Raw genomic sequence first — 27,179 nt, forward strand, 5'->3', positions numbered from 1 at the left:
TGCAAATCTCTGTCCAGAGTAAGGCGGCAGGAAGGGGGGCCTCCCTGACCTCACGGAACACGTCCATCCCTGAGAAAGGGGTGTCCACACCGCTGACTCCCCTCCGTGGGTCTGTCCCTTGTGCAATCGGTGGGGGGTGTTTTGTTTTTTTTAAAAAAACTTTTTTTTTTTCCTTACAAATCGAGTTTGACACCTGAGGTGAAGAAGATTGGGGGAGGGGGAAAAAAGGGGTGGTGGCCTGCATCCATGTCTCTCTCTCTCTCTCTCTCTCTCTCTAATGAATCCCGCCCCAGGGGATTTTTCCATGGAGACAGCGGAAGGGAGGGAGGGAGACACAGAGAGAGACACATCGATGGGCTGCCTCCCTCACGTGCTCCCACCCACCAGGGCCAGGGATCCGACCTGCAAACGAGGTACGTGCCCTTGACCAGGACTCGAACCTGGGGCCCTTGGGTCTCTGCTGGCTTTTCTTCTTCTTTTTTTTTTTTTCCAGATGACAAAAGAGAAAGACGAGGATCACAGGAAGGAGGAACATCCGTCTGCTCATGGCTGTCGTGGGGAGGAAGGTGGGGGGAGAGAGAGAGACAGGGGGACCTCTGCGTACACTCGCGCGCGCGCACGCGCGCGCACACACACACACAGGGGAGTGGCGCGCGCGGCGGGCGGTGGCGCGCAGGGTTCGGGGAGGGTCTGTGCTGCAGTTTGGGGGTTCCTCGCAGGCGGGGCGCTGGGCTCAGGGCGAGCTGGCCGGGCTGACGGGCGGGCTGCTGGCGTCGGAGCGGCTGTAGTCGCTGAGCGAGCCGGTGCGCGAGCCCCCGCCGCGGCGCGGCAGCAGCCCCGGGTGGAAGTTGGCGTGGCGGCGCGCGTGCTTGGTGAGGTGGTCGCTGCGCATGAAGCGCTTGTCGCAGATGGGGCAGCGGAACTTCTTCTCGCCCGTGTGCGTGCGGTAGTGGCGCGCCAGCTCGTCGGAGCGCGCGAACTTCTTGCTGCAGTCGGGCCAGCTGCAGGCGAAGGGCCTCTCACCTGCGGGGAGGGGGACACGGCACAGTGTGGGTCAGTCGGTCGGGGCGCACCGGGCGTAGCCACCCCAACGTCGCCCTCCCCGCCCCTTCCCCCCCCCCCCCGCGCCCAGGGCCCACGGCGGGGCCCACCAAGGCCCCAGAGCTACGCACCGGGTAGAGCCTCGGCCTGCGCACTGAAGGGTCCCGGGTTCGATTCCCCGATCCGGGGTTGCGCGCTAGATCCCCTACCACAAGGGGGCGTGCAGGAGGCAGCCGCTCCAGGATTCTCTCTCATCATGGATGTTTCTTCTACTGATTTATTCTTTTTTAAAATATATTTTATTGATTTTATTTTTTTAAAATATATTTTATTGATTTTTTTACAGAGAGGAAGGGAGAGGGAGAGAGAGCTAGAAACATCGATGAGAGAGAAACATCCATCAGCTGCCTCCTGCACACCCCCACCTGGGGATGTGCCGGCAACCAAGGTCCATGCCCTTGACCGGAATCGAACCCGGGACCCTTCCGTCCGCAGGCCGACGCACTATCCACTGAGCCACACCGGTCAGGGCTATTTTATTGATTTTAGAGAGAGGAAGGGAGAGGGGGAGAGAGAGAAACATCCATAAGGAGAGAGAATCATGGAGCGGCTGCCTCCTGCACACCCCCCACCCTAGGGTGGAGCCCACATCCCGGGCAGGTGCCCTGACCAGGAATCCAACCGTGACCTCCTGGTTCCTAGGTTGACCATCCACTCCGGTCCTTGAAGCTGGCCCACCTGCTGTGCCCAGCCCAGGAAAATCCATGCCACCATTCCCCCCCGCCACAAAGAACCCCATCAAACGTCAATATGAACAGACACCCAAAGGTGCCGGCCTGGAGCCCGTGGCGTGAGAGGGAAGCGCCAGAGCCGCCACCGGCCACCCCGGCTGAAGAAGAGCGAAGCCAGCAAACAGAAGACAATGTCGGCGGCGGTCACCCCCTTAGCCTCCTCGGGGACACTTCCGACCAAACGCTTCCACCAAAGCAATCGGGAGACCAGACAATGAGGAAACCCGCATGACCCGCGACAGCGTCTAGACATGGAGAGTGGCCTTTGCCCCCCACAAAAGTTCCATGAAAACCTGGATATGCTCCAGGAAATAGCCCCAGGAGGTGTGTGTGTATGGGGGGGCGGGGGGAGAAATAGCTCTGGAAAACATGTCCAAGTCAGAGCTCTCTCACCCTGGGAAGGTTGGCGTCCAGGGCTGCGTGTGGCTGTATTTCCTGTCCTCGTGGAGCTTAATGTTTTTTTGGGGGGGAAGGGTAGGCGTGGGGGAGGAGGAGGGGCGTGGAATCAAACAAGAAAGCAAACCATCAATTTTTAAAACAAGGTGATGACGGCAAACAATAGGAACTACACCTTCAGAGGCACGGGGCATTGATCCTGGGGGTGCCACAGGTCACCGGCGGCAGCGAGTCAGAGGATGGGGGGGGGAAAGGGAGGAGAGACCGGCTGGTGTGGCTCAGCGGTTGAGCGTCGACCTAGGAACCAGGAGGTTGAGGTTTGATTCCCTGGTCAGGGCACACGGCCCGGGGTTATGGGCTCCATCCCGGGGTTGTGGGCTCCATCCCCAGTGTGGGGCGTGCAGGAGGCAGCCGATCCATGATTCTCTCTCCTCATGGATGTTTCTCCCTCTCTCCTTCTCTCTTCCTCTCTGAAACCGACAAAAATATATTTTAAGAAAAGAAAAGAAGTCACTCTCCCAGATCCCAGAACCCAGCCTGGGGTACCCCCCGACTCCCTCTGGCTGCCCCACCTCCAGGAGGAGGGCTGTTTGGGGGAGGACGTTGTGGGACAGGGTGGTGAGGGGGGGCATGTGTCAGGGGGCCAGGGGGAGAGAGGAAGGGGGCTGAGTTCCTGTCTTGTGGGGCGCTGGGTGCACAGGGAGGGGTGCAGGAAGCTGGGGCAGGGCGGGGGTCCCTGTGGGTGGGTGTGGCGGGGGGGTTTGGGAACCCAGGGGCCAAGCGCGCGCTGGGGGTGGAGGACCCAGCAGGTGTGTGCAAGCAGTTGCGCAGGCGGGTGACTGGTGGGTGCAGGGCGGGGACCTGCGGGGCCCTGGGAACAGGACTGGGGTGTTGGGGAGGCGAGGGGGGCGGGCAGAGACGGGGAGCCGGGGGACTCGGTGGCGGCGGGCCCCAGCGCGGGGCGGGGTTGCAGCAATGTCCCTGGCGCCCGGCGAGGCGGCTGCAGAGCGATTGCCTCATCTTATCAGGGAACAGGGCGTCCCGAGCGCTCGCTGGCCCAGCGCAGGCCCGGGCGGGACGGCGCGTTCCCTCCCGGGAGCCCGAAGGCGGGGCGGGGCGGGGCGCGCGGGGTCCCCCTCCCCTTCCCTTCCCTCTTCTGGGGGCCCTCAGCCCCACCCAGGCCCCGCCCGCCCCGGCCTCGCCCACAGCTGCACCTGCGCGCAGCTCCAGCTCCACCCCCAGCTCAGCCTTGGCCCAGGGGAGGCCCCCCTCCCGCTCCGCACCCCCCGCCCTCACCCCCTGGTAAAGAGCCTGCTTGCTCCCCGCTTCCCGCGCCCCCCGCAACGATCCAGGAACCAGGAGGTCCCGGTTCCATTCCCGGTCAGGGCCCAGGCCTGGGGTTGTGGGCTCGATCCCCAGGAGGGGGCGCGCAGGAGGCAGCCGATCCGTGATTCATCATGGATGTTTCTCTCTCTCTCTCTCTCTCTCTCTCTCTTTCTGAAATCAATACAAACATATTTTTAAAAAATAAAAATCACATAAAAAGTAAAGGGCCTGTGTCAATCCCTCCAGGCAGCCTCGCCCACCCAGCAGCCCCCACGGGACAGTGGCCCCTCCTGCACCTACGGAACCGCCCCTTGCGCGCACTGGTGGGGGCCTTTTTAAATGTATTTTATTTCTGTGACATATTTTGTGAATTCTTTATAGTTGAAAGGACTACAGAGGTCCCCCTTTTTTTCCCCCCTGGACCCCCTCCAGCCCGCCCCCGCCCCCAGCCCAGGCCCTACCCCCCCCCCTCGAGTCTGTGTCCATGGGTGATGCATAGACACATACGCGGTCTGTGGTTGATCTCTTCCCACCCACCCGCCCTCCCCCGCCTTCCCTCTGAGCTGATGCTTCTGTGCCTCTGCAGGGCCAGACCCGCTGCTGCTGCTGCTGCTGGGGGAGGGGGGGTGTGGGGGGCAGAGAGCACCTGCCCGGCCCAGCCTCCCACCCCCTCCCCCAGAGAAGAGCAAATGGATCTTCATTCACAGGGGTGCCCGGGATCACATGACCAGACCTCAGGGAGCAGAGGGAATCGGTGTGTGTGTGTGTGGGGGGGGCGGTGACGGGAGGGGCAGGGCCGCTCTGAGTCAGAGGGACGCACAGGGCGAGGCCTCCAACGAGAAACAGCTTCCCCTGAGCTCCCAGGCCCCAGCGCCAGGCCCCGGCCACGCACCCCCAGGCAGGGGGCCGCCGTCCACCCATAGGCCAGCTCGGATCGGTGGCGGCTGGCACTGCTGGCACGGGTACTGGCACGGGGCTGTGTCCATCTCCCAAGCTCAGGACTGCCCTGAGCTTCCCTCCGGGGAGCCCCGCTCAGCTCACCCTCCGGCTCCGGGGCGGCCGCCGGGCAGATGGCCAACCGCTGGGGCCGGTCACCTGCCAGCCTCCAGGGAAACCCAGGCCCAGTGCCCACCACGGCGTGGGGCTCTGCGGAAGGCCTGCCCGCTGCTGGGGTGGGACTCCCCTATGCCTCAACTAGGAGGCCATCTGGCCGCTCCAGGCTCCAGCCGTCACTAAAAACCTCCCTGGTTGCCCAGCCGGTGTGGCTCAGGGGTTGAGTGTCCACCTAGGAACCAGGAGGTCACGGTTCGATTCCCGGTCAAGGGCACATGCCCAGGTTGGGGGCTCCATCCCCAGTGTGGGGCCTGCAGGAGACAGCCGATCCAGGATTCTCTCTCATCACTGACATTTCTATCTCTCCCCTCTCCCTTCCTCTCTGAAATCAATAAAAACGATATTTTAGAAAAGTAAAATGTCATAAAAACATCCCTAGCACACTAGGAAATGCTCCCCACAAGTAACGCAAGCTTAATTTTACTTATTCCGTGGATCGGGGTGACCTTGGTCCACAGGAGCAGATAGGGGTGGGGCTCTATGCTATGAGATTTGTCTGTTGCACCGTGAGACCCCGCCACCCCCCCCAATAAAGCAAGTTTCAAAGCAGACAGTATAGGGGACCAGCCAGGCTCCCAGCCAGGCCCACGGAAGCCACCTGCTGGCTTACCAGGCCCCACCCACGGCTCCCCTTACATGACCTTCTCCTCAGAAAGGGGGGGGTGGGCCTGCGAGGCGGGGGGCGGGGGGGTGTTCCTTAGAGTAGGAGACATTCGCAAATAGCAGCCAAGCCCAAAGCCACCCTCCTAGGAGTCCCGTCCCACCCGGGGCAGCACGCCAGGGCTGGAGGCCCCCCCCCCCCCCCCCCCCCCCCCCGTCACCCTGCACGGCGTTTAGCGGGAGGGGCACTTGGCCACTTAAAAGACTTAACAGGGAAGAATGTACACAGCAGCCAGGGTGGTAATTACGGCCTTGCAGGCCCTTCAGCCTGCTGGGTCCCAGGCTCCTGTCGTCGTCAAAGTGGCTCTGTCCACCCTCACATGACTGTCTGCCTGCCTGTCTGTCTGTCTGCGGAGAGCCAGCCTGGGAGGTGGGGGGGCGGGGGGGGAGGGGGGCAGCCAGGTGCTGGCTGCAGGCCGCTCCTCCCAGGTGAGTGAGGGAGTCTGCCCATCCGCCCAGCTGTCGGCTGGGGTGGCCACGGGGAGGGGTTTGCGGGGGGTGGGGTGGGGGGGGCCCTCAGAGACTCAGAGAAGCCCACCTGGGGGCACCCACACCATCCCCTCCCCCGAAGAAACCTCACTCTGCGAGGTCGGCCCCCGGGAGAGGGCGCAGCGCTGGGCACACGGATTCCCCGCCTGCTGCCACCTGGCACGGGGCACCCCAGGGCAGCCGGGTGCTCCGGGCAACCCAGGGAGGGCCCCCCCCCGCCCCCCGCCCCCGCCTCTCCGCAGAGCTTGAGCAACCATCTGTCCTACTTCTGCTTCCTGTGTGTCTCTCCCCGCCCCTCCCCCAGTCCATGTTCCCTCCTCCTGTCCCCGCTCCTCTGCCTCCTGGGTGGGTCTCGCCAGCGGGCACCCAGCTGGGCCAGGGCACCTGCCGACGCCAGCTCCACAGGTGTGCAGCTTTCCACGTGGTGTGTGCGCCTGGGTTGCAGGTTCGATTCCCAGCCCCCACCCGCCCCCCCATGGGAGGCAGCCAATCGGTGTCTCTCTCTCTCTCATGAGGACGCTTCTCTCTCCCTCTCCCCCCTCCCTTCCATCCCTCTAAAAAAATCAATGCGGAAAAACAGCCTCATTCCTGCGGTGGATTTTTTTTTTTAATTATTTTTTATTTTTTTTTTAATATATTTTTGTTGATTTCAGAGAGGGAGGAGGCGGGGGAGAGAGAGAGAAGAAACATCCAGGCTGAGAGAGAATCATGGATCAGCCGCCTCCTGCACGCCCCCTACTGGGGATCGAGCCTGCAACCCAGGCATGTGCCCTCGATGGGGAATCGAACCCGGGACCTCCTGGTTCCTAGGTTGAGGCTCAAGCACGGAGCCACACACGGGCCGGGCTGGGAAAACTATTTTGTTTAAAAAAACCGCATGCAGAGCCTGGCCAGAGTGGATGGATGGACAGATCAATATACAGGTTGTGGGATTTATAATAATAAAGGCGTAATATGCAAATTAGACCGGACAGCCGAACGACCTTCCGACATCCTTCCAGGTGAAGCCGCGGCAGTGGGGGCCAAGGCAGAGGCAGTTAGGGGGTGATCAGGCAGGCAGGCAGAGGCAGTTAGGGGGCGATCAGGCAGGCAGGCAGGCAGAGGGGTTAGGGGCGATCAGGTAGGCAGGCAAGTGGTTAGGGGTGATCAGGTAGGCAGGACAGTGGTTAGGGGTGATCAGGTAGGCAGGCAGAGGGGTTAGGGGCGATCAGGTAGGCAGGCAGAGGGGTTAGGGGTGATCAGGTAGGCAGGACAGTGGTTAGGGGTGATCAGGTAGGCAGGCAGGGAGCGATTGATTAGGAGGCCTGCAGGATCGGGCCTAAACCGGCAGTCGGACATCCCCTGATGAGGGGTCCCAGATTGCGAGAGGGTGCAGGCCGGGCTGAGGGACCACCCCCCCTCCTTGCACGAATTTCATGCACCAGGCCCCTAGTTCTATTATAAAATAGCCACTGCGTATCCCAACCCCCAGCTCATAAACTGGGCTCGCCGCCCTAGAACCCATAACCTCTGACCTCCGGCGACAAAGCAGCACAATCCACACGCGTGGCTGCACGTGCCGGGAGGGGTCAGAGGACCATGTGCCGGGAATTACATAAAGGTGTCCCCGCCCCCCCGCCCCCCCCCACCTCCCCCCCTCCCCTTTTGCTAGGGGTTAACAAAACTCACTGGAAATTTCCCGTTCCCAAGGTCCCTTTTCTCACTTGGTTTTCTCTTTAATCCTCACCCGAGAGTATTTTTCCAATGATTTTTTGAGAGAACTTGGGCGGGAGAGGGAGAGACAGAGAGAAACATGGATGTGAGAGAGACACATCGATCGATCCATGGGTCGGCTGCCTCCCGCACGCCCCCGCACTGGGGATCGGGCCTGCAACCCAAGCATGTGCCCTGGCCGGGAATCAAACCACACCAGCCGGCCAGTGGTTTATGAGAACGTTCAACACACACACACACACACACACACACACACACACACACACACACGCGCGCACACACCCGAGACTGCACAGCCCAGCGGTCCTGTCCTCAGCATTCACGGTGGGGGACCAGGGAGTGCTGGACCGCAAAGGGGTTGTTTTTTTAAAAAAAAAATCTATTTTTCATTGAGCAGCTGGTGTGGCTCGGTGGTTGAGTGTCGATCCAGGAACCGGGGGGCCATGGTTCGATTTTGGGTCGGGGCACAGGCCCGGGTTGTGGGCTCGATCCCCACCCGGTCGGGGGGCGTGCAGGAGGCAGCCGATCCGTGATTCTCTCTCTCCCTCTCTCCCTCCCTCTCTCTCTGAAATCAATAAAAACACATTTTAAAAAGGTGGGCGCTGGCCCTGGCCGGGTAGCTCAGTGGATTGGAGTATCCTCCCCCTTCGTCAAGGTTTTTGGGTCCGATCCCCTGTCAGGGCACCTACGAGAATCAACCAATGAGCCCTCACCGGTGTGGCTCAGTGGATAGAGCGTCGGCCTGCGGACTGAAGGGTCCCGGGTTCGATTCCAGTCAAGGGCATGTGCCTTGGTTGCGGGCGCATCCCCGGTGGGGGGTGTGCAGAAGGCAGCTGATCAATGTTTCTCTCTCATCGATGTTTCTAACTCTCTCTCCCTCTCCCTTCCTCTCAGTAAAAAAAATCAACAAAATATATTTAAAAAAAAAAAGAATCAACCAATGAATGCATGAATACGGGGAACAACACATTGATCTCTCTCTCAAAATCAAAAAATTATTAGTATTTTGTGGTGATGGTTAATCCTCCTCCGAGGGTATTTTTCCATTGATTTTCAGAGGGAGTGGGAGAGAGAGACGGAGAGACAGAGAGAAACATCGATGTGAGAGAAACACATCGACGGGTTGCTTCCGACTCGCGCCCTGACCAGGGTCTGGGCCAGGGAGGAGCCTGCCGCCGAGGTACGCGCCCTTGACCGGAATCGAACCCGGGACCCTTCAGTCCGCAGGCCGACGCTCTATCCACTGAGCCGCACCGGCTAGAGCAAAGCTAACACTTTTTTCCCACGTGGGGCGATGAGATACTTCGGGATCACGGGACACGGTGTGGGGACTTCCACGCCAGGCCCCGGACCCGCCCCAGGACAGCAGAGCGCCCTGGGTTGGGTGGGGCCTGGACGGGCCTGGACCCTCATCTCCTGGGGCCTCCCTGCAGCCAAGTGCCACGTCTGACCCCGGACGACGCACGTCCACTCGGTCCGGAGCCTGGGAGCCCTGGGGAGTTCCCCATTCCCATGGGGATGTGAGCCAGGCCCGGCTGAGGCTGGGGGGAGGGAGTAGGGGGTGGGGTGGGGGGGGTGTTGTTATTCCCAGAAGCCCCCCGGCTTCTGTTGCAAAAGAGAAACAGACGCTAAGAAGTCTCCTTTCTCTTCTGCACGTGAGCACCCTGCAGGCCCAGGGACCCCAAGGAGACGGGGCTGGGGGGGCGGGGATCCCCGCCTGCCCCCCTCCCCTCCCCTCCCCACCGGTTCCCCGCAGGCCCAGCTGCAGCCAGATCCGTGTGGGAACTCGGGGCCCCTTCCCGGTAGCTATTCTGGGTCTGCGTGTGCCTCCCTTTGGGGGGAGGGTCAGGGTGGAAATGATGGGGGCTAAAATTAGCCAAAGGCAAACAATCGAGGCCAGGGAATCGGTGGCGGGGAGGGAGGTCAGCCGAGGATAGCGTTTGTTTTCTGCTGCGGGCCCGGTCCCAGGGTGGTGCGAGCGAGAAAGGGAATTGAAAATGAAAACAGATCTGGATGCGGACCAACACGGGACCGGACCGCGGGGCCAGGCCAGATGGCAGGGCCTTCGCCAGCCCAGGACCCTCCCAGGCCCCGCTCCCGCCCCCAGGGCCGCCTGCTGTCTCCCGGCGAAGGTGGGGGGGAAGGGGGGGTTACAGAGGGCTCCCCAGGTCCCCGCCTGGCATCCTCGGTGACCAGGACGACAGGCCCCGTGCCCTGCTCGGGTGGCGTATGCCTTTCTTTGTCTTTTACTATTTTTACCGACGTTGAGAGAGAGAGAGAGAGAGAGAGAGAGAGAGAGAGAGAGGAAGAAGGGACTTGCCTTTTTAAAAATATTTCTATTGATTTTTAGAGAGAGAAGGGGAGAGAGAGAGACAGAGAGAGAAACATCGACGAGGAGAGAGAATCATGGACCGGCTGCTGCCTGCACCCTGGAACACTGGGGATCGAGCCCGCCAGCCGGGCCGGGGCCCTGACCGGGAACCGAACCGGAACGCTCAACCAATGAGCAACACCAGCCAGGGTGGCACTTGCCTTCGAACCCCGTCAAAGGGCCTTAAGTGGCAGATCAGGGCCGGTGACATGAGGGCCACTCGGCCATCCTGAGCCGGCTCCCTGTACGCCCCTCTGCAGCCCCTCCCCTCCTCTCCCAGAGCCCCGACCACAGCAAGGCGTGGCTGGGAGGCCAGCACCAGGGCCCCTGGGACCAGGCCAGACTCCTCCTCGCCCCCGGGGCCCGGGGCCCGCCCTCCCTGAAGGCCTCCGAGTAGCTGCCAGTCGTCTTGGGATTCTTTCTTTCTTTTTTAATCTATTTTTATTGATTTCAGAGAGGAAGGGAGAGGGAGAGGGAGAAGGAGAGAAACATCCATGATGAGAGAGAGAGTCATGGATCGGCTGCCTCCTGCACGCCCCACACTGGGGATCGAGCCCACAACCCGGGCAGGTGCCCTGACCGGGAATCGAACCCGGGACCCTCCAGTCTGCAGGCCGATGCTCTATCCACTGAACCACACCAGCCAGGGCTCTTTTTTTTTTTTTTTTTTTATGGTCCTTGCATTTTATTTTATTTTTCCCCCCATTGATTTTTAGACAGATTGGAAGGGAGAGGGAGAGAAACATCGATCCCTTGCCTCCCAGAGGCACCCGTACTGGGGACTGAGCCCGCAGCCCAGCACGTCGTGCCCTTGACCAGGAATCGAACCCGGGACCCTCCAGTCGGCAGGCCGACACTCAGCCACTGAGCCACGCGGCCGGGGCAGAACCTAGTTTCTCGAACCTGAAAACACTCCTACCTCCTGCACTCGGCCATGCCACAGACCTGACCCCATGAGGGCCAGCGGGCAGGGGACCTGAGTGTCCCACCCCGGGCCCCTCCCGTGCGGGCCTCCCCCCCCCCCCCCCCCGGTGTCCCTGTCCTCCCCGCTGTCCCACCCACGCCCCTATTCCAGGCTGCACCTCCCTGACTTCAGAGGCCTGGCTGCTGACCCGCCACCCTGGGCACTGGGGGCGCGTGGCGCTCAGGGACACGGGGCTCAGGTGGGAACGGAGGAGGAAGAGGTGCCGACAGCAGGATCCCGGGTGGGCGCTGCAGGGCCTGTGGGAGCCGAGACGGAGCTGCGGGGCACACGCTGGTCGCGAGGCCCAGATCTGCGCCCCCCCCACCCCCCACCCCCATCGCCCTCTAAGCAAGTCCCAGGAGGAGGAGGAGGGAGTGGCACCCCCGTACCCCCATCCCAGCCGTGGGCTGGGCTCAGGGCAGGGGGGCGAGAGCAGGCCACCCCAAGAGGCAAGGGCCACTCAGCCAGGGCACCCGGTAGTCTCATCCGGCTGGTGTGGCTCAGCGGCTGAGCGTCCACCCCACGAACCAGGAGGTCGCGGTTCGATTCCCGGTGGGCTGGGCGGACAGGCAATTCGTGGCACGGGCACCAGACAGGCAGACGCCAAGCCCAGATAGCTGGGACGCGTTGGGGTGTCTGCCCTGAGAGATGTGGGGGCCCCTCCAGGCTGTCCCAGGCGTCCACCCGCCGCCTATCTCACAAGGAGCAGGCGTGTGTCTTGCCTGGCTCCGGGGGACGGAAAATCCAAGATTAAGGCGCCAGCGCCCTTGGGTGCTGCTGCGGGCCCTGTGCCTGGCTCCTGGCCAGCGCCCTATCGTCGTCCTCACCGGGAGGGGAGGGAGAGGGGCTCCGGAACCTCTAGAAGGACACTGACCCCATGGGAGGGCCGGTCACCGAGTCACCTCCCAGAGGCCGCCCCCCACCCCCACCCCAACAATCCCATCAGGCGTCCGAGGATTTCAGCGCATGAATCTGGGGGGACGCAGACATTCGGGCCAGAGCAGGGAGCACCCCCCACGGGCCAAAGACACCCCACCGAGCCGGCCATTTGTGCAGAAGAAGAATTTATGGAGTCTGGCCCTGTCTCACCAAACACACTGTGACAAAAATGCACCCAGCCCCACGGTGTGGCTCAGCGGTTGAGCACTGACCGACCCATGAACTGGGAGGTCACCGGTTGGATTCCCGGTCAGGGCACAAGCCGGGGTTGCAGGCTCCACCCCATAGAAATATCAATGATGAGAGGGAATCATATATGAATGCTTTATTTTTTTTTATATGTTTTATTGATATTTTACAGAGAGGAAGGGAGAGGGATAGAGAGCTAGAAACATCGATGAGAGAGAAACATCGATCAGCCGCCTCCTGCACACCTCCCACTGGGGATGTGCCCGCAACCAAGGTACATGACCTTGACCGGAATCGAACCCGGGACCCTTCCGTCCGCAGGCCGACGCTCTATCCACTGAGCCACACCGGCTTCGGCATATATGAATGCTTTAAAGATATTTATTTTAAAATGTATTTTTATTTTTATTTTTTTTTATATATTTTATTGATTTTTTACAGAGAGGAAGGAAGAGGGATAGTCAGAAACATTGATGAGAGAGAAACATCGATCAGTTGCCTCTTGCACACCTCCTACTGGGGATGTGCCTGCAACCAAGGTCCATGCCCTTGGCCGGAATAGAACCCGGGACCCTTCCGTCCGCAGGCCGACGCTCTATCCACTGAGCCACACCGGCTTCGGCATATATGAATGCTTTAAAGATATTTATTTTAAAATGTATTTTTAATTGATCTCAGAGAGGAAGGGAGAGGGAGAGAGACAGACACATCACGGATGAGAATCATGGATCAGCTGCCTCCTGCACAGAAGGTGGAAACGGGGGGGAGGGGTGGGGGGGACCTCACCCCCCGCCCCCCCCCTCAGGAACGTGGCCCATCCTGGGGACCAGGCACCTCATCTTTCACCCCAGGTTCCGGTTCAGCGGCTGCTGCTCCTTACAGCGGGGCCAGGGGTAACGCTCTGGTCCCTGGTAACCAAGGAGGCTCACCTGAGACCCGCTGAACACAGCGGCGGGCCGTGGGTCTCCATAGCAACGGGACGCGCTCTAGGGACGCATGCGCACTGTATGCATCCTCCGCGCATCCCTAGATGGGCCTCTCTCCACCCCACAGACTCAACTTGGGGAGCAGAGGCTGGGACACCGCTGGGAGCCACACTGCCCGGACGTCACCCCACGCGGGAGCCAAAGGGCGGCTCTGGGAGAGCGTGGGGGGGTGGGAGGGCGTGGGGGGTAGGAGGGTGGGGTCCATGAGCCTGCACCTGCTTCAAAAAAGCAGTCCTTGCCCGGCGGCCTGGCTCAGTGGCTGAGCATCCACCTAGGAACCAGGAGGTCAGGGTTCGATTCGAGGTCAGGGTTCGATTCCCGGCCAGGGCACATGCCCAGGTTGTGGGCTCGAACCCCAGTGCGGGGCGTGCAGGAGGCAGCCGATCCATGATTCTCTCTCATCCTGGATGTTTCTCTCTCCCCCCCCCCTCAACACACACCCCACTTTTAAAAGAAAATAAGAGCCCTGGCTGGTGTGGCTCAGTGGTTGCAATGTCGGCCGAGCACCGAAGGGTTGAGGGTTCGATTCCCGGTCAAGGGCACGTGCCTGGGTTGCAGGTTCGATCCCAGTTCCAGCCGGGACCTGTGCAGGAGGCAACCCATCAATGTGTCTCTCCCCCATCCATGTTCCTCTCGCTCTCTCTCTCTCTCCCTCCCTCCCTCCCTTCCGCTCTCTCTAAAAAAAGGAAGAAAAAGACAACAGGACCCCATCCTGGAACCTGAGCGGTGAGAACGCCAGCCGCAAGCATGTTGAGCCCAGCCCGCCCCCCCCCAGTTGCCATGGTGACCCAATGTTTACCTCGGGTTTGCTTAGTGGGAGGAGGAGGCAGACCTACCGGGAACCGCCACCAGGCACGCCCCACCCCCACCCCCAGGGAAGGCCCCACCCCCACCCCCAGGGAAGGCCGCCAGGGTCTCCCAGGCTGAGCCCGGGCTGTAGCACAAAGAGGGGGGTCCTCACCCACCCTCTGCCCCCGCCACTGGTTGGAAAAAAACAAAACAAAACAAAACTAGCTTAGAGGCACTCCCCCCTCCAGGGAGCATGCTGAGCCATTCCCGTCCCCACGCCCCGCTGGGCCTGGGGTCCCCGTCTTCCCTGCTCCCCTCCTTCCCCCACAGGCACGCATCCCCTAACCTCTAGGGGACCCCTGAGACGTGTAACCAGGGGAGCAGTGGGCAGCGACAGCTCGTCTCCCGCCAACCCCCCCAACCTGTCTCTAAGGCCCCCTTTTTGCGGACTTTCCCGTGAGCCAGAGAGGGCAGCTCAGCCTAAGAACGTTTGTGCTCGGGTTAATACATGCTTGCTTTTAAAAACATGCTTTTAAAAAAAACACAAAAAAACATGCTTAGATCCCACAGCCCCCAGTGCAAGGGCCGGGGTAGAAGGAAGTGGGGGGAGGAAGAGGAAGAAGAGGAGGGGAGAGGAGGAGGAAGAGGAGGAGGGAGGAGGAGAAAGAGGAGGGGAGGGAGGAGGGAGAGGAAGAGAGAGGGGAGGGGAGGAGGGGCAGGAAGGAGGAGGAGGGTGCATGGGGCTGAGCCCTCCGCCCCACAGACAAAAGCCCAGCCTGGCCTGGCCCCCAGCCAGGGCCATCCCACACCAGGCTGCCGGCTGCTGGCGGGGGTCCAGGGCAGGAGGATCAGGCCTGCCCCCCTGGGGACCGGGCCTGTGCCCTCTCCAGCTCTGCCCAGGGTCCCCGCTCCGCCCTGAAGGCCAGCCTGGCCCTCACGGCAGGGCACACAGGGCCCCTTCCTCTGTCATCGGCCCCCACGGGGGGGGGGGTCCCACAGAAACCATGTCCGCAGCCCGGAGCCACCTGGCCCGATGCCTGGGGCCTGGCTGCCGTCCAGCGAGCGATTGTCCTGAGCTCTGGCGGGAGGCTAAGCACCTGCACGTGCACACGCGCGCACACACACACACACACACACACACACGCACCCTCATACAGGACACGCGGTGCCACTCTGCAATGAACACCCAGAGGACCCCCGTGCCTAAGGCCACGCGACAAAGTCGTTTTTAAGAAAACAAGACAATGCCAGGCTGGCGTGGCTCAGCTGGTTGAGCGTCGACCTAGGAACCAGGAGGTCAGGGCACAGGCCCGGGGTTGCGGGCTCGATCCCCAGTGCGGGGCGTGCAGGAGGCAGCCCATCCATGCTTCTCTCTCATCACGGATGTGTCTCTCTCTCTCTACCTCTCCCTTCCTCTCTGAAATCAATACAAATATATTTAAGCCCTGGCCTGTGTGGCTCCGTGGATAGAGCGTCGGCCTGCGGACGGAAGGGTCCCGGGTTCGATTCCGGTCAGGGGCATGGACCTTGGTGGCGGGCACATCCCCAGGTGGGAGGTGTGCAGGAGGCAGCTGATGGATGTTTCTCTCTCATCGATGTTTCTAACTCTCTCTCCTTCTCCCTTCCTCTCTGTACAAAATCAATAAAATATATATATTTTTAGAAATCAATGGAAAAATATCCTCGGTGCGGATTAACAAAAATAATAATTTAACAAATAAAGATCTATTTTTGAAAAAGAACACGAGACGATGCCAGCATGCCCGGCGGGTGAGGACCCGGGGAGGCTTGAGGGCGACGGGCAGGGAGTCAGGGTAGCCGTCAGCCAGACCATAAGGCGAGACCACCCAGAGCCCGCTCAGCACCCACACCGCCCATCACGGGTCCCTCCGATTTGCGAGAAATACGAGTGGTAGCTCTCTAACTCGTTCCCATAGATCACCCCTCCTTCCGGGGAACGTGTGTGGGGGTTTGTTTCTGCTGAGACGCCCGGGGTGCAGCCACGGTGCCAACCCACAGCTCCAAAGACCCTCCCCCTGATCCCAGACCCAAAGACCCTCCCCCTGATCCCAGACCGGGTCTGGAGCAACTTGTCCGTCAAGAGCCAGGCAAAACATCCCTCCACGCCAAAGACACACCCTGGCCCGGGGCCCTCTGCCCCTCCCTCCCTCCCTCCCTCCCCCCCTTCCTCCCCCCCACCTCCAAAAAGGGCGGGGTTCTGAGGTTCCAGGCGCCTTTGGGGTTTCCTCTCGCTTTCCCAACACTTAACTTCCTTGCAACACCCTGTAGGTCAAGCAGCCATTAGCTGGAGCTTCTACCTCTGGGCCTAAACCCGATCTTTTTTTGTTGTGAATCCTCACCAGAGGGTATTTTCCCATTGATTGTTTCAGAGAGAGTGGAAGGGAGGGAGGGAGGGAGGGAGGGAGAGAGAGAGAGAGAGAGAGAGAGAGAGAGAGAGAGAGAGAGAGAGAGAGACACGGGTCAATGGCCTGCCTCCCCGACCAGGACTGGAGATCTAGCCTGCAACCCCAGTACATGCCCCTGACCGAAATCGAACCCGGATCCTTTCTGTCCATGGCCAACGCTTTACCAGGGGTCCTCAGACTTTTTAAACAGGGGGCCAGTTCTCTGTCCCTCAGACCGTTGGAGGGCTGGACTATAGTTTTAAAAAAAAAAAAAAAACGATGAACAAATTCCTATGCGCACTGCGGGCCCGGGACGCGTCGGCTGCTAAGCAGGACAGGCAGCGGCCCCCGGCGGGCCGGATCAATGTCCTCGGCGGGCCGCCTGTGGCCCGCGGGCCGTAGTTTGAGGACCCCTGCGCCTAAACCCAGTTCTCTGAGCATTGTGTTGTTGCGTGTGTGTTTTCTTAGTGAGCAGGCAGACAATCAAAGAGAGGGAGAGACGAGCCACAGGCTGGGAGAAGGTGTGTCCAGGGCAGCCGTGGGCAAACTACGGCCCGCGGGCCGGATCTGGCTGTTCTATCCGGTTCTCTTGCTCTCCCCTCCGCTCCTTTACTTTGAATGTATATTAGTTCACACAAACACTCCATCCATGCTTTTGTTCCGGCCCTCCGGTCCAGTTTAAGAACCCATGGTGGCCCTCGAGTCAAAAAGTTTGCCCACCCCTGGTCCAGGGTGCGGTGAAGTATAGAACCAGGTGCCATTTCTTGCAAAGCTCATGCATGGTGCACCCCGGGATCCAAGGGCCAAGCCCTCGCGCACCCGCCCCGTGCTGGGAAACCACGGCCTCCCCCCCCCCCCCGCCCACCAGGCGGGCAGGCCACGCCCAGGGGGCAGTGCACGGGCACATTTCATCAGAGGCGGCGGGCCTCGGCGCTTTTGCAAACAGGTCACCTTGGGACAGCCTGGCCCAGGGCCAGAGAGGGCGGCCAGGTTCCCGGTTAGCGTGTGTTTCTGTGTGACGATCCATACACCGAGCCCCCCCCCCAGACATGCCCCCCAATGAACCGCCCCCGCCCCCCCCCCCCCGTGTGTGCCCTCCGTCCTGCTCGTGTGTGATGTTGGTGAACGAGGAGGGTCAAGGTCGCCCCTCATCACGCACAGTTAGCGAGGAAGACGCTCCAGCCCGGGTTGGGGGCGAGTGGGGGACACACCTGTGCTGGGGGGCCCTGGCAGGATCCAGCGGGGTGGCGAGCAGGGGACCAGCCTCTTTAGTGTCCGGCTAGGGAGCTCCGTGCCTCCCAGAAACACAAGTGACACACACAGCAGATCCATAATGGCTGGAGGGGGAAGTGGGGGGGGGGAAAAGGGGGGCGCGGAGATAGGGGGAGGTGGTCCCTAAGATCTAAACTGAACAATTCACCCAGCCATCAGAGTCCACATGGGTAAGATTCCAGGCTCGGGCGCTCAGTTCAGCCACAACAGTGAGCAAGGTGCCACACGTATGTGTGTGCCCGTGTGCACATGTGTGCATGCATGTGTGTGCATGCACGTGCACGCCAGGAAAGCCCCATGGCAGAGCCTTGGGGTGGGGTGAGAATTTTTGTCGCACACTACGTGCCAGTGTCATGGCTCCGAGGTTGAGCATCGACCTAGGAACCAGGAGGTCAGGGTTCGATTCCCGGTCAAGGGCACATGCCCGGGTTGCGGGTTCCATCCCTAGTAGGGGGCGTGCAGGAGGCAGCCGATCCGTGATTCTCTCTCCTCATCGATGTTTCTCTCTTCCCTCTCCCATCCTGTCTGGAATCAATAAAAATATATTTAAAAAAGTAATAAATAAATGGCAACAATGTTTTTTATTTTATTTTATTTTTATTTTATTTTATTTATCGATGGGAGAGAAACATCGATCAGCTGCCTCCTGCACACCTCCCACTGGGGATGTGCCCGCAACCAAGTTACATGCCCTTGACCGGAATCGAACCCGGGACCCTTCAGTCCGCAGGCCGACGCTCTATCCACTGAGCCACACCAGTTTCGGCGGCAACAATGTTTTTTTAATTTAAAAAAAGATTTCCGCCAGCAGGACCCCGGAAAACCTTTCGATGAAGACAGAAGAGGAAGCAGAAATCCACGCGGTGGGCGAGACGGAAGTTGCACGTCTGCGAGAACAGACACCACACCTGCCCAGCCCGTACCTGGCTGCCCCCCCGCCCCGCCGTCCCGGCAGGCACCCAGGGCCTCCAAAGCCACCGTCTCAGACTGTCGCCCCACGAGTTACTCATTAACCATCGTCCAGGGGAGAGCGTTCCTTCACAGCGGACGCGCCTGACAGGCACCACCTTAGCCACGTGACCCAGCAACGGGCAGACCCGGCACCCTATGCCTGGCCCTGCGGTGGGCGGGCCATGGGGTGCCAATGTCACTTCTGTATTTTTTATTTTATTTCATTCTCACCCGAGGATATTGTCCCACTGATGTTCAGGGAGAGTGGAAGAGAGAGAGGGAGACACAGAGAGAAACATCGACGGGAGAGAGACACATCGTGAATGGGTTGCCTCCTGCACCAGCCCCCGACCAGGGCCCGGGCCGGGGAGGAGCCTGCCACCGAGGTACGTGCCCTTGACCGGAATCGAACCCGGGGCCCTTCCGTCCACGGGCTGACACTCCATCCACCAGCCAGGCCTCAATTAAAAAAAAAATAATTAAAATAAAAGATTAAAAAAAAAAACACCCTATTTTTAACCGCCTTCTTACGAACACAAACAGGCACACCTCCGCTGTGGCCTGACACTTCAGAGATCCCTGCTGCAAACAGATGCTCACCCGGGCCCCGAGGCCTCTTTCCGCCGCTGCGGGGAGGAGGGGGGGGTGCAAAGAACACCTCAGCAGGCCCCGCCCAGTGCCAGCCGTGCCCGCCACGGTGGGTGGGTGGGTGGGGTGGGCGACCGTCCCCCGCTGCTGCAGGGGCTGAACACTCACCCGGGCGGGGCCCAGGGGGAGCCAGGAAGAGCCAGCGGGAGAGCAGGGCAGGAGGCCGCGGAAGGGGCAGCTGCTGTCGGTGGGGTTTCCTATGTTCTCAGGGTGAGGTGCTTACACGTGCGGATGGGAACTGGGCGAAGTCAAAACAAGAGGGGGAGGCAGTGATGCAGCTGCGGGAACCTCAGCAGGGGCGGGGGGTGGGGGGTGGAGACCAAGAACATGTATTTTTTTAAAAAAAGCCCTGACTGGTTTGGCTCAGTGGATAGAGCATCGGCCTGCGGACGGAAGGGTCCCGGGTTCGATTCCGGTCAAGGGCATGGACCTTGGTTGCGGGCACATCCCCAGTGGGGGGTGTGCAGGAGGCAGCTGATCGATGTTTCTCTCTCATCGATGTTTCTAACTCTCTCTCCCTCTCCCTTCTTCTCTGTAAAAAAAAAAATAATAATATATATATATTTAAAAAAAAACGTAATGTGTCTTTTTATCTTTTATTTATTTATTTTTTTAAATATATTTTATTGATTTTTTACAGAGAGGAAGGGAGAGGGAGAGAGAGTTAGAAACATCGATGAGAGAGAAACATCCATCAGCTGCCTCCTGCACACCTCCCACTGGGGATGTGCTCGCAACCAAGGTACATGCCCTTGACCGGAATCGAACCTGGGACCTTTCAGTCCGCAGGCTGACGCTCTAGCCACTGAGCCACACCGGTTTCGGCTTATCTTTTATTTTAGTTATTTTTTAATATGTTTTTACTGAGCCCTGCACCGTTTGGTTCAGTGGTTTAGAGCATCAGCCTGCGGACCGAAGGGTCCCGGGTTCGATGCCGGTCAAGGTCACGTACCTTGATGGCAGGCTCCTCCCAGGCCCGGGGCCCTGGTCTGGGCGCGTGCAGGAGGCAACCCATCGGTGTGTCTCTCTCACATCGATGTTTCTCTCTCTCTCCCTGTCCCTTCCACTCTCCCTAAAGGTCAATGGGACAACATCCTCCGGGGAGGATTCACAAACGAGAAAATCAAGGTGGCTGGCTGTGCCCTCCACAGCCCGGAGGCTGCGTGCACAGGGCCTCGGAGCGCCATGTGGCAGGCAAAAAGGATGGAGACGCCTCACGAGGCAAACGCCACCCAGGACAGACCCGCGCTGACGAGGGTCATACACACGTCTGGCACACGCGTGCAAAGCCTTGGGAGGGCCTGGAGAAGGGCTGCACGGGTCCGAGGGGGAGGGGCAGGCTCGCACGCTCTGCCTGCACACTTCTGCATTTGTTTGAAGTTTCACAACCGGCTGCACGGGCAGCCCTGGGCAGTGTGTGGGGGGGGGAGGGGGAGAGAGAACCCGGCCGCTCACCCTGCACTCTCGGGCTGCCTGCTTCTCCGAGGCCCGCTGCACCCTGGGCACCTGTGAGGGGGTCCTGCCAGCAGCGGGCCTCGGGGGACAGCCAGATCCCCCCTCATCCCCTGTCTCACTCAGGATGGAACCCCTGTTCAGCGGGGAACAAGCAGCTTCAGACTAACCCCGCCCAAATGCTAACAGGAAATGGCTGAGAGAATGCAATCTGACGGCTTCCCACCCTCACCCCCAACGGGGCAGGTGACACGGACGGACGGTCCCTCGGGGTCTGCAGGAGGCCAGACCCCCAGAGCTGCTGAGATGGGCAGCGGGCAAGGAGATGTTTTTGGGTTTTTTAAAAAATATTTTTATTGATTTCAGAGACAGGAAGAGAGAGCGAGAGAGAGGGAGAGAGAGGAAGAGAAAGGGAGAGACACAGAAACATCAATGATGAGAATCATGGATCGGCTGCCTCCTGCAGGCCCCCTACTGGGGATGGAGCCCGCAACCCGGGCATGTGCCCTGTCCGGGAATCAAACCGTGACCTCCTGGTTCATAGGTTGATGCTCAATCACTGAGCCACACTGACCAGGCAGGACTGTTGCTATTTTATAGTAGAATTTGGGGTCTCTCTCTCTCTCTCTCTCCAAGTACACATGTAACTCCTGGTGATGGAGGGGAAATAGGTCACAGAATTCATTCTGAGAGCAATGCTTTGTGGGCACAGATAGGCAGACACGTATAGGCAGACAGGAGGGATGGAGTGGCCATTCTCGGGGGGCCCACCAAGCCCCTCCATTTCGGACAACATCAGGAATCTCCAGATGCAAGATGTGGGAGCTGGGGGTTGCGGGGAGGGTCTGGCCTGCCGGGGCCCAGGCCTTTCCTACTCTGAATGTCTTGGAATGTTCACCCCCAAGCCCATCAGCCTCAGTGACAGTCAGCTCCTGGCCTCACACACCTTCCAAAGGCCCGCTTCGCCAACACCCCAGGCCTGGGCCCCCCGTGCCCACCCCAGGCCTGGGCCCCCCGTGCCCACCCCAGGCCTGGGCCCCCCGTGCCCACCCTCCGAAGAAGAAGTCGCCTGCGTTACAAAGACGTTGGTGTCTTTGTTTTGTTTTCTCGGGCGTTGGTTATAACATCAACAATGACTCGGCCTGGCAAGGTTGGCTCAGTGGAAAGAGCGTGGGCCTGCGGACTGAAGGGTCCCGGGTTCGATTCCGGTCAAGGGCCTGTGACATCGGTTGCCAGGCTCGATCCCCAGCCCTGGTCCGGGCATGTGCGAAGGCAACCAATCCGTGTGCCTCTCTCACATCAATGTTTCTCTCTCTCTCTCTCTTTCTCTCCCTCCCACTCTCTCTCAAACTCAGTGGAGCCGGGCCCGTGTGGCTCAGGGGTTGAGCGTCAACCTAGGAACCAGGAGGTCACGGTTCCATTCCCGGTCAGGGCACATGCCCAGGTGGTGGGCTTGACCCCAGAGGCAGCTGATCCATGATTCTCTCTCATCACGGATGTTTCTGTCTCTCTCTCCCTCTCTCCTTTCCTCTCTGAAATCAGTGAAGATATATATTTTTAAAAATTAAAAAAACAAAAAACCCGCAGTGCTCGGCGGAAGAGCAGCACCCGGGGACCTGGAGGTATGCGTTCCAAGGGCCCCAGCGGAACCGTGCGCCCCTGGAACTGTGCGCCCCTGACGTGGAGGCGGCCTGGGGAGCTTGTGCACACCTGGAGGGTGGGGCCGGCTCCCCGCACTCATCATAGACGGAGCGCACCTCAGGCAGGGCTGGTTCCATCCTCTTTGGCCAGCTTTGGGGTTCCAGGCGTGCCCCCCCCCCCCCCACAAGACTGCCTCCCAGCGCCCTGCCCCAATCCTCTAAGCCAAGGGGTCCGCTCAGGGCCCACAAAGTCTGGACCCCGGCAATGATTGGGGGGCGGGCCGCAGCCAGCCAAGTGCCAAGTCACCCCCAGACTAAAGCCTTCCCCACCCCCAGCCAGGCCAGCTCCACCCAGGACGGCGCGCCCCGCCCTTCACCCAGCCCCTCCCCAATTCTCCAACCCAGCCAGCCACCGGTGCCACCCAATGGGAGTCCAGAGGGAAACCGGCCCCAAAAGCATTTTTTCCAACCATTTAAAGTCCCGGCCTAGTGCGGGCCTCGCTGCTCCTCCCGCGCAAAGAGGTCCCCAACCCCAGCCACGCCCCAAGCGCTGACCTCGCCCCTGTATCCAGGGTCCTGGCTGGGCCCCGCCTTCGCCGCCACGCCCACCATGTCCCCAAGCGAAACCGACACCCTCCCTCCAGGAATCCAGGCCCCATCTGGGTCCACACACCCTTACTTCGGACCCTCGATGGCCCGCCTTCACCCTGGACGGCCACGCGGTTTTGGGGGGGGGGGGGTGGGGAGGGCCACATGCCTGGCCGGGAAACGCGGGGGGCCAGGTGCTTCTGAGATGCGCGGGTCCTGGACGCTTGCAGACCCGCTCAGTTAACCAATGCAACCGAGAGGAGGCCGCAATTTTAATTTTTTTAAATGTTATTATTATTATTATTATTATTATTATTGATTTCAGAGAGAGGGAGGGAGAGAGAGAGAGGAACATCCATGAGGAGAGAGAATCATGGATCGGCTGCCTCCTGCACCCCCCCACACTGGGGGATCGAGCCCACCACCCGGGGAATCGAACCCTGACCTCCTGGTTCCTAGGTCTGGACGCTCAACCACGGCCGCAATTTTTTAAACCAGAATTTTAATCGTCGGGTGAGCTGTTTTGTACGCGAGAAGGCTAAACCGCTGGGAAGCAGAAAACAGCAGAAAGATAACGGGTGTTTCGGTTTTGTTCTGAACTTGCCCCAAATAGGGAGGAAGCGAAGTGTCCGCGAAGGATTCCCATGAGCTCCGAGGAAAGATACGGTTCTGTACACCAAACTGGGACACGAAGCTTGTCATCCATGTAAATGTGGGGTCGTGTTTTTTTGTTGTTGTTGTTGGTTGGTTTTTTGCTACTTTTTGTGTTTTCAAAAAAAAAAAACAAAAACAAACAACCGACCTCCGATGCATCAATACCCAGATGGAGGGCCCCTGGGATCGGAGAGCGGGCGGCGGGCGGTCCCCGGTCCCCAGGCTGCCACCCCGGGACGCCCACCCCCACCCCACCCCCACCCCGTGCAGGTGCCGAGCGCCCGCATCCGTCCGGCGCAAAGTGAGCGCAAGGCCCGGAGTGGGCAGCGCAGACCGACGGGCGGGCAGCGGGGCTGGGCCCTCCTTTCTGGAGAAAGCGTGGCCTCCCCGAGGAGCCCCTGGGGTCGGGCGTGCCCCCGCCGGCCGGATGGGCGTGGCTCCCACCCGGAGCCGCGGACCGGGAACGGGGACCGCCCCCCGCAGGCTCTGGTTTCGACAAATTAAACCTTAGAGCGCTGGAAAAATTACAGGAAGAGGAGAGCAAAGAATGTGCCGAGTGGCTAGAGGGAGCCCTGTCCCCGCGTGAACTTCGCCCGCCGCGCGCCTCGCCTCGCCCGCCCGGCCCCGCCCCTCCCGAGAGCGCGCCCGGGCGGCGAGGGAGGGACCGGGAGCCAGGGCACCCCCTTTCCTCGCGGCTCCCGGGTGCCACGGCCTCCCATCTCCCCGATTGCCCCCCCCCCCCGCGGTCCCCACCCAGCTCGCCCGCACCTGCCCGCGCCGGCCCCGGGTCAGGGCGGGGTCCCCGCCCCCAACTCGGATGACGACATCCGCCCCCGCGGCCCCGCCCGAGCGCGCCCGGGGAGGGGGCGTGTCCGGCGGGGGCGCGGTCGCCAAGCGGGTGCGGGCTCCGGGAGCTGGGACACGCCTCGCGGGGCGCGCGGAGCCGACCGCAGGACCGAGTGGTGGGGGAAGGGGCGAGGCCCCGACCGTGCCCGGCCATTGCGCCCTTGCGCCCGGCCGGCGGCAACGGGGGGCGTGGCCCGGCGCCTGGCACGGGCCCCTGTCCGCGCGCGCTCCGGGCGCCCGGGCCGCCCCACTGACCTGTGTGAGTTCTCAGGTGCGCCTTGAGGTGCGAGGATTTCCCGTAAACTTTCTCGCAGCCCGCGTAGTGGCACTTGTGCTTTCTCTGCGGGGACTCCAGGTCGGCGCGACTTCGGCCCCGCCGACCCCTTTGTCTGAGGCCGGGCTCGCCGCTCCCCGCGGGCCCCGACTCCTGCTCGGGCTCCAAACCCGCCTCGGGCTCCGGCTCGGGCTCGGGCTCGCTCCACGCGGGGCTGAGGGGCGCGGCTGCCGCGCCTTCGCCGCCGGGGAAGGCGGGCTCGGGGGCCGGGGGCGAGGCCGGCGGCAGGCGGCAGGGGGTCCGCGCCTTGCGGGCCCCGGCGCCCTCTCTGCGGTCCGTCAGGGCGGGCGCGGGCGCCTGCTGGTTGAGGTCCGCCAGGATGCGCGCCACCACGAAGAGAGAGGCGCTGTCCTTGCCGTCGCGGCGCTCCTCGACGCGGGGCAGCGTGGCGGCGGCGACGGCGGCGGCCGCGCCCTCGGGGTCCGGCTCCGGCCCCTCCCGCGGCCCGTGCACGACCGCGCGGCTGGACATGGACACGAGGCACTCGGCGGCGAAGTGGTCGACATAGGCGGCGGCTGCCATGCTGCGGGCTCCGCTGCTCGTCGCTGCGAGTCGTCAGAGGCGCATCCGCACCCACAGCCTCCGGAGAGCGAGGGCGAGCGGGGGGCGGGGGGCGGCGTGCCCTCTCCGCCGGCTGCGCTGGGGCTCCCAGCCGCCTCTGCCGTCACCCGCGCGACTCCGCGTCCGTGAGGCGCCCGCCCGGCCGGGCCCCAGAGAGTGAGCGCATGGAGGGGTGGGGGTGGCGAGAAAGAGTGGGGTCCCCTCGTACGGCGTCAGGGGCGGCCTGTCCTAAGGATGCCGAGCGGCGACGTTAGGGACGACGGCGCCAAGTCGCGGCCGCAGCCTCGCCGCGCATTGTGGCAGGCGGGCGGGACCGCCGCCGTGCGCGCCGCGGCTCGGTGTGGGCGGCCCGGCCCCCGGGGGTGGGCGGGGCCGGGGCCACATCTGGACCCGACGTCAGCCCCCAGCCACATCCTGGCGGCGCAGGTTACAGGCGGCGGCGGCCGCGGGGAGCTGCGCGCGCGGAGGGGGGCGGGGGATCCGGGAGCGCGCACCCCGCGCCCGGACAGGGGGCGTGCCCAAGGTTAGGGGCGGTCCCCATTGGGTCTCCACGGCCCGACCAATCCGGGCCGCTAGGGGAGCCTATACCCCGCCTCGGGGCCGACGCGCGACCATGGGCGTGTCCCCGGGCCCAGCCGGAGGAGGGGCGCACATTGGAGCTTGGAGTCGGGCACGCCGATGCACGTCACCCGCAGGCGGTGGGCCCGCCCTCCCCCGCCTCGGGGACCCCGCGGGGTATTTTCCTCCCAGACCTTTTGTACTGTCACGGCCTGGAACCCCGGTGTGGAGGCGAGCGCTGGGGAGGGGGGGGCGCCCCTTTGTCCATCCAGTCCCGCCCGCCAGGGGCGCCGGAGTGGGTGCGCCTCGGCTTCTCCTTCCCCTCCGGAGCGAGGTTTGCACCACGAGGAGGCGTGCCCGCCGGGGCTGGGTGCGGGGCCCTCGGCCGCGCCTGGGGGCGGAACCACTCCCGCCGCACCCACCCCAGAAGGGCTCTTGGGTGGCCGCGCCCGGAGACTCAGGCCGATGGTCCCCTCCACGCTCGGGCCCTTGTCGCGTCCCGGTCTGGAGCCGGGCAACGGTTGGGGCGGGGCCGCTCCCGCGAGCGCGAGAGGCACCGGGAGCTTCCCCGACTGGCCCCGGGCGGCCGGGGACCTGGTGGGGGCCGCGCTGCCCTTGAGGCTGGGTCAGCCGGAGCCGGACTGGCCCCGAGCTGTGGCTGTTCACCCGGCCGCGTGGGGGGTCGCGCCCACCGCCGCCCTTTGCTCGCGGGAGTGAACTACGTGCAGGGGCGGGCGGTCGCGCGCTGTTCGGGGAACGCGGGGCCCCTTCCTCCTTCTCCCTCCTCCCAGTCCCAGGCCTGCAGCCAACTTCTCCAGGCCGCCCCTCTCCCACCGCGGTCGGTCGGGGAGGCTCCAAACGGTGCCAGCTGCGGGGACCCCGCCCACTGCGCGCCACCCACCCGCTGTCGAACTTCCCCAAGGAAAGGCTCGGCTGCGCCCGGCTCTCCGTCTGCCCCCCCCCCCCCACCCACCCACCCACTCCCGGGCCCCGTCAACTTGCCCATGACTTTCCAAGGCGCCCGCGCTCGCCCGCCCTCCGCCCTCGCCATTCTCCCCCGGGCCTGGACCAACAACACCCGAGAGGCCGGTGCCTAACTTCGCCGCTGACCCTGCAGCCCTGGGTCCTTCTTCTTTTATTTTATTTTTTAATGTATTTTTATTGATGTCAGAGAGGAAGGGAGAAGGAGGGGGAGAGAGAAACATCCATGATGAGAGAGAATCATGGATGGGCTGCCTCCTGCGCGCCCCCTACTGGGGATCGAGCCCGCAACCCGAGTCTGTGCCCTGACCAGGATTCCAACCCTGGCCTCCTGGTTCCTAGGTCGATGCTCAACCACTGAGCCACACCGGCCAGGGCAAGGGTCAACTGTGTCTGTGTGTTTAATTCCCCCCCGGGGTCTCAAAACATGTACCTCCAGTGCATTCTTTCTCATGGCAGGAAGCTGCCAGAGATAACGCTTCACGGAAAATGGAGACTTTAACCCAGAAAAGAGAGAGGCAA

General features: G+C 62.0%; 1 protein-coding gene across 1 annotated transcript; it reads right to left on the reverse strand.

The window, feature by feature from the left end:
• Positions 1-171: 171 nt before the first annotated feature.
• KLF13 (KLF transcription factor 13) lies at positions 172-25,460 on the reverse strand. Its single transcript, XM_080651606.1, has 2 exons — positions 24,479-25,460; positions 172-1,023 (listed from the first exon to the last, which is right to left on the reverse strand). The coding sequence occupies exons 1-2, from the start codon at positions 25,077-25,079 to the stop codon at positions 734-736; spliced, it is 891 nt and encodes a 296-aa protein (XP_080507732.1). The 5' UTR covers positions 25,080-25,460; the 3' UTR covers positions 172-733.
• Between the last annotated feature and the right edge of the window lie 1,719 nt (positions 25,461-27,179).

This window comes from Plecotus auritus (genome assembly GCF_963455305.1).
Source record: "Plecotus auritus genome assembly, chromosome: 15".
NCBI lineage: Eukaryota > Metazoa > Chordata > Mammalia > Chiroptera > Vespertilionidae > Plecotus > Plecotus auritus.

What these genes read in the sequence shown, in the direction of transcription:
- KLF13 (XM_080651606.1), bottom strand. Translation starts at nt 25,079, where the DNA reads ATGGCAGCCGCCGCCTATGTCGACCACTTCGCCGCCGAGTGCCTCGTG. An exon ending in GCACCTGAGAACTCACACAG is followed by an intron (nt 1,024 to 24,478) that starts GTCAGTGGGGCG and finishes CCCTCCCCGCAG; the next exon opens with GTGAGAGGCCCTTCGCCTGC.